General features: G+C 30.8%; 1 protein-coding gene across 1 annotated transcript in view; it reads left to right on the top strand.

The window, feature by feature from the left end:
- Positions 1–3,547: 3,547 nt before the first annotated feature.
- Positions 3,548–11,757, top strand: part of LOC129939819 (organic cation transporter protein) — a 34,807-nt gene continuing 26,597 nt past the window's right edge. The window contains exon 1 of the mRNA XM_056047981.1: positions 3,548–4,021. Within this exon, the coding sequence (XP_055903956.1) occupies positions 3,915–4,021 (107 nt within the window). The 5' untranslated portion in view covers positions 3,548–3,914. The remainder of the gene's footprint in view (positions 4,022–11,757) is intronic.

The following is an 11,757-nucleotide window of genomic DNA, read 5'->3' as shown; positions in this document are numbered from 1 at the left end:
TTTAGTCGAAAAGGATTTTTAACCAATTTAAGTAGGATTTTTTGAAAGTTTATACTTCTTATGTTAATTTATTCACGAGATATCCAGAATTGAACGCCAATTTTTAACATTTGTATGTAGTGTTTTCGTAGATTTTTATTTGTTTGAAAATAAAAACTTTTGCTAACATTTTTCTGAATGTTAGAAACAACCTTTTTTTAAAAGGTAATATTAGTTTGAAGCCAAAATCTTTGTTATTAGAAAAGATATTTGAGTCGAAAATAATTTGTTTATCAGTTTTAAGTAAGAACTGTCATTTCAATTTTTATCAATTGTCAAAAAAATTGTTCTAGAGCTTATATTAGTTTCGTTCGTAAAATATTTTCTGTTCAGTATTTTTGATTTATAAACAAATCCTGAATTGAAGTTTCTTTCAAAACTAAACGATATTCGTAATTATTTAGTATCAATTCAAATTTTAAGTCAATAGCGTTATTTTTTCCTAATATATTTAAAAGCAGGAATGGATTCTTGAACGCACAGAAATTCCTTTAAAAATCACTGGCTTACATTTGGCAGGTTTAGCCAACATAAGGGACTTCATTTGCAGTCAACTTTATTCTTTGAACGTACATTTTGATCAAGGCAACTAGTTAGTTTTTCAAGTGTCTTGAATTTCAAATTCAGAACTTTACGTCACAAATCTCTACTTTATGTTCAACAAGTACCAACAAAATTACTGTCTTCAAAACACTCCTCAGGCAAGCTACAGGTCCACCACAATTTGAACTTTGTATTGTAAGGAAATATTAGTTATTAACTTCCCATAGGAAATTATTGCAATGGGTCCGATTGTCAAATTGAAAATTTTGACATTTCTCGACGTTTCAAGGTCGCTAGAGTCGAAATACAAGATTTTTAGAAAGATGTCTGTGCGTGTGTGTGTACGTACGTTTGTTACGTTTTTTCTTCCTCCATAGCTCAAGATCCAGAACAGATATCGATTTCAAATACATTTTGTTACACAGATAATAAGGCAGAAAGATGCAGAAAGGGCTCTAAAGAAAATGGAGTGGGTGGTTTTTTTTCCATAGAAGTTTAAAAAAAGGTGAACATTTTGGTTAAACCTAAATATCTCATGAACCAATGAAGCTAGAGACTTGAATTAAATTTTAAATTATATATTGTAACGCGATACCAAACAATTATATTTTTGGACAAAATCCAATTAACGGTTTTTTTAAACATCAAAAAAACTAAAAAAAAAATTTGTCACATCGAAAATCTTACGACTAAAATATGATTTCATCTTAAAAACAATTTTGTGCAACGAAGAATAATGTTTTTGACATCTGATAAAATTTTGAGCAAAATCAAATCGACAGTTTTTTTTTTATAAAACATAAAAACCTGAAAAAAACATCACTCAAAGTTTGTAAAAATTGAATTTCGACTCAAATATTTTTTCAAAAACTTGAGATTAAGGCTTTAAACTTATTTTATCTTATAAGAAATATTGTTTTCAACATTCTAAAATCTGTTAAGAAAAATCTAATTGACCCTTTTTTTGTACAAAAAATTAAAAACGGAAAAAAAATATTAACAAAAGTTGATAAAAATTGATTTTCCACTCAAATATCTTATCAAAAATTAGAGATAATGGCTTTTAATTAATTTTAACTTATAAAAAAAATATTTTCAACATTCAGTTAAATTTTGAGAAAAATATAATAGACAGTTTTGTTTACAAAAAATAAAAACTTAAAAGAAAATTTAACAAAAGTTGTTAGAAATTGATTTTCGTCTCAAATATCTTTTCAAAACTTTGAGATATTGGCTTCAAACTACTTTTATGTTTTAAAAATTATTGTTCTCAACACTCAGCAAAATTTTGAGGAAAATCGAATTGGCAGTTTCTTTTACAAAAAATAAAAACCTAACAAAAAAACAATACTAAGACTTGGTAAAAATTGTCTTACGACTCAAAAAGCCTCTCTTTATTTTACTCTTTTTATTTTACAGAAAACATTGTTTTCGATATGAAGTATTTTTTTTTTATAAAAATCCAAATCATAAAAAAATAAAATCCACAAGAAATAGTGCGCACATTTTGTTAAACATTGATGTTCGGTTCTTGATGGCTCTCAAATTAATTTCATCCATAAAATTTGTAAAAATTTAAGAAATTCTACTTAAATTGGTAAAAATTTGTTTTCCACTAAAAATCTATTTAACAAAACTAAATTTTCAAACTGGTAAACTGGTAATTTTAAAATTTTGTAAGAATAATAAAACTAACAAATTTTTAAACAACACAAAAAACAACAAACTGTTAAGCAAGACAAATAGACAGACGGAATGGGAAGTTATCAGTGTGGGTTGCATCCCAGCCTATTTTTTCTTATCCAAATTGACAAGGAAGCCATTTACAGAAATAATTAAATTGGGCAGGAAATAAATAAATCATATAGTAATAAAGTTCAGTTTTCAGTTGAATGAAAAAACATTATCAACTGTCATTTTGATAGAAGTAGAATTGACTTGACTAACTTTCCAGTCAACTTTCCATTAAAGTTGCCTTAATTGGAAGGTAATTATTTTACAGCTGTCTAATCAGAGGTTAGAAACTTGCCTTACTTTCAAGTCCCTTATGTCTTTTGAACCTGCCCATTCTATGTTTCTTGAAACGGCGAGAAATGTCAACATTTTTGAATTCGACAAATCAGGCCGATTAGGATTTACTCACGAGAAAATATTCCAAACATGCTTGACAAATGACAACTTTCATTTGAAATACGAGACTGTTTGCTAACATTTGGTGAATATGAAAAACTTGGATGAAAAATAAGTTCAGCTACAGGAGCAAGAAGTAAAACATTTATTAATTTAACTTTTCTTTTAAATTGAACATTTACTCAGCGATTATAAAAGGCAATGAGATCCTAAAACTATCATAGTGAAAATTGTGGAGATATTGTATTCTTATGAACTTTAAATGTATGCGTTCAAAAATAAAACACAGAATACATTAACCCCCACCCACATTTGTCATCGACGCACAAAAGTGAAAGCATCCCCAACAAACATTTTCAAGTACACATTATATTTGTCACCAAAAATGCCGGTGGCTATAATAATCATACCTAATTACGCCAAAGTTATCGATCGAGGCGTCTAAGACTCTAAGTATGACTTCAAAACAAAAGTTGTTCACGATCATGGCCATCTTTAGCTGTCAAACGTCACTTTGTCACTTTACTCATTGATCTTCATATAAGTGCGTGTTGCAACAAAGAAATACAAAATCATATGCGTTGCATCGTCAAGCCCAAACCGATCATACCTTAAATCTCCTCGTGTTCCAACTCCAACTCGATCTCGGAAAAGATCAACCACAAAAAAAAAACATCATGAGACCCCACAAACGGTAGAACGTCACTTCAACATTTATGTGATTAAACGGGTCGATTCCCATCCCAGAAAATCAAAACCGAGACCGAGACCTGAAGCCAGAAGACCAAAGCCCAAAAACAACAAGACTTACACAAAGTCACTGTCAGAGTGTTGTAGAGTCTCTTGTGGTGCAATCAGAGTCCCGCCTCAGCAGTAGTCCCACAGCAGTCGCCTGGTAAAGACTGATCTCTCTGAATTAAAAAATAAAAACTTCTGCTGGCAGTGATCAGTTTTTTAAAGAGTGATCTTTTTTAAAGTTTATTTTTAAAAAATAAGAGTGTTCCAATCCAACAATGTCCTCAAGTACCTTCCTTTTTGAACAACTCTTATAAGTTTTTTTTTTTTAATTTAAATTTTATTTCCGTTTTTTATTTTTGAGTGTTAAGTGTTCTTGAAATATTACTTCGTGAATTAATTGTTAAAGAAATAAAACTTTTAAAACAAATTTCAAATCGAAAGAAAACAGTGAAAGCAATAAAAATATGGCTAACTCTGTGGAGAAACCATTTATCGCCATGAAGGAGGATGATCTTAAAGAGATCGTCTCCGAAGAACTGGATCGAATCGGTACCGGTGGCAAATGGGTTTGGTAAGTACGCTCACTTGCACATAGTACTACATTGAATTAACTCATAATTTTTGCATCCATCCATTTATAATATGTATGCATATTGATTGAACGGTCTTGAGTCCAGAGATCGGTGGGATCATTTGGATCTTTCATTAGTGCCTGCCATCATCATTGACAGTTGTGATGATGGTGCCATGGGTTATCTTAACTAACAAAATATTAATAATAATTGGTGACCTCCAATGATTGCTATAAAAGTTGAGATGAATGTGTCTTGAGATGAGAGTCATTACCGTTGTTTGTGATGTGATGATAATAATCCGTAATATTATTGATTTTTTGTTTTTGTTTAATATGAATATGAAGTTGAAGGCTTAGTTGAGGCATGTGATTAAGCGCAAGTGCGATTTACTGTTTTTTTTTCTTCAATATCGCTTAGAACATGTTCCATTCGATTCATCGAGATCGAAATCGAAATCGAAATCAACAGTCATAATAAAATTAAAAGATTCATGCCTTGAACTTAGGCTCAGCGTTCGTCGCGCCGCTGGTTGTTGGCGCTGGGGCTGCCGGTGGCGGCGCGCGTAAGTAGTACTCGGATACTTTTTTAATGCATTTTGTTTATGTTGATTGTCATACCTATAGGCATATAAAATGTATATGTAAATGTAAAGTGTAGGTAGGTAACCTGGGCATTATTTGAATATTCAATTCACGGTTACGGTTAATTAACATTTAAATTACAATCTACATAATGTATCGGATATAATCTATAGGACAAGTATTGGTTTCGTGGGAGGAAAAAGAATACGTTTTAGATTAGTCAAACCCGAGATATTTTCGAAAAAAATGTATGTAGATGACACCTATAGGTACAATTCAAATTTACTAGAAAATAGCTTATGTGATTCTGAAAACATCTCTTTCACACAAAATCAAAAAATATTTGTATGATTTCGAAATGAGTTTTTGACATTTTTAATATGACAGAAATGTCAAAAATTGACATTTGGTTTCCTCCGAAAAATACTCATCGGATTTTGTAATCGATTCGATTTGCTGCGTTCAATCTCGTGTTGGATAGGGTATTTTTAGATACCTTGTTGAACGAGTTGGATAGCTGTATTGAGATAGCTGTCAAAAAATAAAAACAACATTCAGCTTTTCACAAAAAGCATAGAAACATTTAAGATTCGAACTTAAAATTGTTGTAAGATAAAGCATTTAATGGATAATTCAACTGATTCTTCGGATTGGTTATCTACAAAACGAGAACAAATTAAGTCAATTTTGAAGTTTAGAAAAATAGATCATAATTACCTTCTAAAATTCGAAGGCACCGAGCTTTTTCATCGTCTATTATGTACAGAATATCCTCAAATACTGCTTCAACTAACATTTTGTATCTTTTATTACCAACAAATACAAAAAGCTGAAATCAATTGTCAAGTTTCTTGAAATTCAACCATGTGTTGAATCAGCTGTTCTGTCAGATACCCACATACCCCAGAAATTCTTGGATACCTTTGGATTCCTTTTTTGACATCTCAGATTTTTTTGATCAGCTGTTATTTTACACGTAAAACACTCACAAAAAGGTATCCGGATACCCTATCTGTCTGAGATTGAACGCAGCCATTATGTTTTGAATGGGCAGGTTCAGAAGTTATAAAGGACTTGAAAGTAAGGCAAGTTTCTATCCTCTGATTGGACAGCTGTCAACAAATTACCTTCCAATTAAGGCAACTTTAATGGAATGCTGACAGGAAAGTTCAAAATCAAATGGGGTGGCGCAACAGTCCATTGTGAACCAGGGCCTAGTGACTTACAACTCTCAACCATTCCTGTGTGCGAGTACTGTTGTCAGGAATGGAAGGGACCTACAATTTAAGGCCGAATCCGAACGGCTAGTTTGAGAAAGCACTTTTTCATGACAAGAATTACTCTTGAAGGAATTGTCAATTCCTCGCAAGAGGCAGTACCCGCGAAAATTATTTTTTTAAATTATGGTGGCACAGGCAGGGATTGAACCCAAGACCTCTTGCATGACAGTCCAACGCACTAACCATCATGCTACGGGTACTACTGACAGGAAAGTTAGTTAAGAAAAATTTCCCTAACTATTAAGTCAAGTCTACTTCTATCAAAATGACATTTGATCATGCGTTTTCATTCAACTGAAAGCTGAACTTTATTACTCTATGATTTGTTTATTTTTTTCACAACGTCAATAAATCTTTTCTGTGAAAGGGTTAGTTGTAAATTTCCAAAAGAAATATGTAATTAAAATTTCTTTCGGTACAAAATACAAATCGTAATAAACTTGTCACTTCTTGAGAAGTGTTTTGTAGATAATAATATTTTTGGTAGCTTTTGAGGTATGAACTTAAATAAGAAGTTTGTGTAGTAAAGTTCTGAAATTGAAATTAGATAGATAGATAAAAGATTTTATTAATAATTCATTGTTTACAAAATCAGTACAAAATTTTTCACAAAATCTTAATAGTGTAATGTTAATATTACAGTATTATTGACATAACTTTTACTGTTGTCTGTCAGGTTGGCTAAATATATACTAATATAAATCTTATTATAAAATTATTGAAATAATAACTACAACGTTATTCTTTACATTTCGTATTCCTATTAATCATTACTTATTTATTAACAAAATTCATTTAATAATAACTCTCTATACTTTAAATAATAATTTAAAAAACTGAAGAGAGATTGAAAGTTTTTGCCGTTTAAAATTTCATAGAGGTCTTCTGAAGAAAGTACATTTTTACCGAAACATATAAGTCTAGAGTTCTTGAAAACTGGGCATCTGCCAATAAAATGGTACGTGTTTTCCACTTCATCTTGATTGCAAATTGTGCAAATACCGACTGTATTTTTTTTGAAAGCTTTGGCGTTAATATTGAGAAGCCCACCCCTAGCTTTGAGAACGAGGCTAACCAAATGGGAAGAATTTTCGTCGGAAAAATATGGTTTAGAGTAGTATTCGAGTTGAGGGTAAAGATCATGGAATTGTGAACTTCTAGCACTACTAATGTTTTCCGAGATTTCGAAATTTATCAAGTTTTCAATAATATTTTCGTGCAGATCGATCAAGGAAGATGGTGAAGTAAAACAGTTAGTATCTATATTTAAACCTAGTTTATTGCATATATCTCTCCATTCGCGGGCCCAATAAATGTTTACAGCGATTGTCTCCTCCGCAAGGATACGTGTTAATCTGGATCTAGGCAGTTTAAGAGTTTTTCTTATGTAATTAAAATGGAGTCGTAGAGTTTGAACATAAAGAGAGTGAAGGCCAGTTTCTAAATGTAACATATAGTTGGAGGTGTTACTGGGGAGGTACAGCATTTTTTTTATGAAAAACCGAAATAGTTTTTCAACCTGCTCAAATCGCTTGTATCCCCAAACCTGAGTGCCATAAAACATAATTGATTTAGCTGCAGTGTTAAAAATCTTAAGTTTTTTAGAAATTACTATTTTAGAGTTTTTAATATAATTTGACCACTTTGCATTTATTGCATTTTTTGAAATAACCAGCCTAGAGTCGAGATGTTTATTAAAAGACAAATTATAGTTAAGTATAACACCCAGGTATTTATAATGGTTTACTATTTCAATGGGGTTCTCTCCATAATTCCATTTAAGATTCTTAGAAATTCTTGCACCATCACGGAAAACAACTATCTTTGACTTGATTAAGTTTATTTTTAGGCCCCAAAGGGAGCAATACTTGAAAAGATGATCAATCCTAAGTTGCAAATCAGCAGGGCAGTTAGAGAGCAAGACGAGATCATCTGCATAAAGTAAAATCTTAATCACCATAATCGCCACAAACACCCCACCGGGTAAGTCTTCATGAAGGTCATTCAGATAAAGAGCAAATAGAAGTGGGCTTAACAAACACCCTTGCTTTACGCCTTGGCTAACCAAGAAGTACTTCTGAAATTGAAATTCATTATACTAGAAATACTAACTAGTTGTCTTGGTCAAAATGTACGTTCAAAAAATGAAGTTGACTGGAAATGAAGTCCCTTATGTTGTCTGAACCTGCTCAATGTTATCCATTTCTTAAGACGGTGTTTGCACTGGAATTTTTTGGCATTTAATTATTTTATCCAACTTCCATTCATTTAAGAAACAAGTTATTGAGAATCGACCTAAGATGATAACTTCCATAGAGCTCTTCAAAATTTGAACTATTATTTTTCCGAGCCGAATTCTTATTTAAGGAACTTCAAAAAATATGAAATCAATAATTAAAGTTTTGAGCTGTTTTCTGTTCAGATATTTGCGAAGCTTACCCAATTTAGTATTTTTATTTGATTGGGTATTTTTATTGAAATTGTAACAAATGTTAAGATGAAATAAGTTAAAATTTTTTTTTTCAAAAACGTCATTCTATTCGCATGAAATTCAAACTGACAAACGTTTATGTCACTTTTTTAATTTATTCAAAAAATAAAGTCAGTTGCATTTTTTGAACTTCCTATATAAAGTCATTATAATCGGTTCAATTTTTCGAATTGAAAGGTTTGACATTTCTTGACGTTGCAAAGTCCCTTAAATCTAAAGCCAATTTTGTTTGAGAGATTTCTTTACATGTGTGTGTAAGGACGGTCGTACGTCCGTAAGTTCGGGAAGCTCTTTACTTTTGACTATTCTTGACGTTGCAGGGTCCCTTGAATCTAAAGCAAAGTTTTTTTTGAGAGATGCCTGTACGTGTGTGTGTAAATACGTTTCGTACGTCCGTAAGTTCTGGAAGCTCTTTTCTTCGTCCATATCTAAGGAACAAGTAGAAATAACGATTTCAAATTAATTTTTTTAAATAGGTAATATTTTTTTTAGTGTATTTTACTAAAGCAATTTTTAAAAAATTGAACTTTTTGGTTGACCCGAAATAGCTCACTAGTAAAAATGTTTTTGAAAAAAAAATATTTTACGAACAAACGAGACTTTATCTCAAAAATAATTGTATGTAACGGAGAATGACGTTTTTGACAGTTTTTTTTTTACTAAAACAAAATAAAAACATAAGTAAAATGTGATTAAAAGTTAGTAAAAATTGTTTTGCGATTCGAATATCTTGCCAAAAATTTAAAATAGTGGCTTCAAAATGTGATCTTACAAAAAATATTAAAAATACTTAAGTCAGTTTTTTTAACGAAAATTCAAATTTACAAGAAATACTGTACGAAATTGGTAAAAATCGATGTTCGCTTCTCGATATCTTGTGAATAAATAAAGGTATTGACTTTAAAACCGTTTTGTTTTATGAAGAATTTTGTTATTAACGTAAAATACAATAACCGTGTTTTGTTGGCATACTATAAATAGTATAGTAGAAAATTCCCAAGAAAACACATATTTAAAAATTGGTACAACTTAAAGAACATCTGTCAGAATAATATTAAAAAAAAAACCACAAGTAGAAGAAAGTTTTGTGAAAATCAAAAGTTCAAATTAACTTCAGAAAAAAAGAACTAACTAAAACTAATAAAATGGACAATTTTCAAGAAGAAATGGTAAGAAAACATCTGGAAATTGAGATTCTATAAAAAAAAATGTTTATGTAACAATTGCTTTAAGGAGGGGGTTTGTTCATAGACTAATAAATTAACATGTGGTGTTAAAGCGAGCTTGAAGATCGCCTTAATTCTTTATATGCCTGAATCGAGTTGAAATGAGCTTGATTCGACTCGATTACGGTCGGGTATCAAAATTAACGGTCGAGTCAAAATTTGTGAAGAAAAACCTGTGTGGAGGAGTTAGTTTTACAGATAATGCATTATGGTCTGTTTATTTGAATGTTTGTGTACAAAAAATATAGTTTTGTTTTAATCAAATTTTAAAAAAAATGCACATGGAGTAGGTAGCGTAAATTCTTATATATGTTGCTAAACTTTTCAGTTCTTTATTGTTTAACACGAGTCAAACTATCTTGCACCTCATAAGAAACATCGAAACACCATTTGCATTTTAGAAAGTGCTGTCAAACTTAATTGTTTTTAAATCTTCTTGTGCGCTGGAAACACCAAAAAGATTTATTTAATCTAATCTAAGATAAACCTTTGGTGGAAACATAGAAAAACATAAATAACTTTTTATAATTTTCTCTGCATAATAAGCCCAGTTAGTCAATTTTCTCTAACAAAACTAAATAATATCAACATTAATAGATAGATTTTTTTTCTCCAATGGAAAACACGTGATTCCAAATGCACACAACGAACAAAGCCATTGGGATACAAATGCAAATATCTATAGTACCAACATTTGAGAACGAAATCACATAAGATCCATTTCAGACTCGTATAAACGTCAAAAACCCATCCCTAGTAGGATTCTTTAAATGTAACTTTTATCGGTAGTATTCATGCTGCGGATATTGTTTTTGTATGGTTTTAGATTCTAAGGACTTTGAAACGTCGAGAGAGTTCAAAATTTTTAATTTGAAAAACTGGACCTATCACAAAAAGTTCTTATCGGATTTTTATAAACAATTGGGCCAAAAATCACAACTATTAATAAAATAAATTTTGTGTGAATCAGGGCACCGTGACTAACATAGTACCCTCAACTGAGGTCTGTTCTTTTTTCTAAATATTGTTAACTATTGTCGGTTCTTAACGTTAACATTTTTACGATGTGTAACAATGTGACTTCATTACATTGTTCGTTGTTGTAACGATTTTTAACAACACTTTGTGTTGAACTGTCAAAGTTTATATTTACACAAAAGTAATTGGTTGTATTTTGTAAAACAATGAACTTAAAAGCAATTTGACACTTAAATTGTACCAAGAATTTTCATTACTATACCTTATCTAATGTTTTTCGTTGACTACTCTCTTTGCGTTTCATCATTTTGTTAAAACAAAAATAAATATTTTACTCAGGATATGTTTTAAAAACATACACACATTGCGAAACTCATTAATTTCTATTAAATTCCTTATGCAATTTTTCTTTCGTTATTCAATTTGCGATTTAAGGTTATAAAAACCATTTTTTTTGACAGATCAACAATTTCTAAAACTTGTCTTTCCTAAATGATTCTTACAAATTTGAACAATTCGTAACAATAACACTTGAACAAGTTTTGTTTGACATTACAACGATAGTTAATAATTGTTCAAAAAAGAAAAGACCACTGTTCGTGAGTAATGTCAGAAATAAAGATGACCTACAATTGTATCCAAAACCAAAACCGACCGTTTTACTTTCTCTAGTTCGAATTAATTACTCTATTTTAAAGTATAAGTTCATTCATTTCGTTGCTCGAAGTAGGTTGTCTTTTCATTTGATACCTGCCAAATTAAGCTGTCTTAAATACAAGTAGAGTATTTGTCATTTATGGTAATGAATCGTTTAAATACTTAAAATGTCGATTCAAAGCGTGCTAGTGATCCAATTGATATTTTCAAATGCAACCGATTTAATTTTTGCCCTACAGTCGAAAATCATAACTTCAACGAAATTGAAAAATGAAAGACCCTGCACTACTTCAATACAATACCCGTGTTTTGATGGAAAATTTATCCATAGTATAGTAGGATTCTACACGACACCAAAAACAATATCCATAGTATAACACCGATAAAAGTTAGATTAGAATCTTACTATAGATGGGTTTTTGACATTTATACGAGCCTCGAACGGATCTTTTGTGATTTCGTTCTCAAATGTTGGTACGATTGATATTGCATTTGTATCTTAATGGCTTTGTTCGTTGA

This window comes from Eupeodes corollae, chromosome 1 (assembly GCF_945859685.1).
Source record: "Eupeodes corollae chromosome 1, idEupCoro1.1, whole genome shotgun sequence".
NCBI lineage: Eukaryota > Metazoa > Arthropoda > Insecta > Diptera > Syrphidae > Eupeodes > Eupeodes corollae.
The sequence above is the reverse complement of the archived record's forward strand: the minus strand, read 5'-3'. Positions and strand labels throughout refer to the sequence as shown.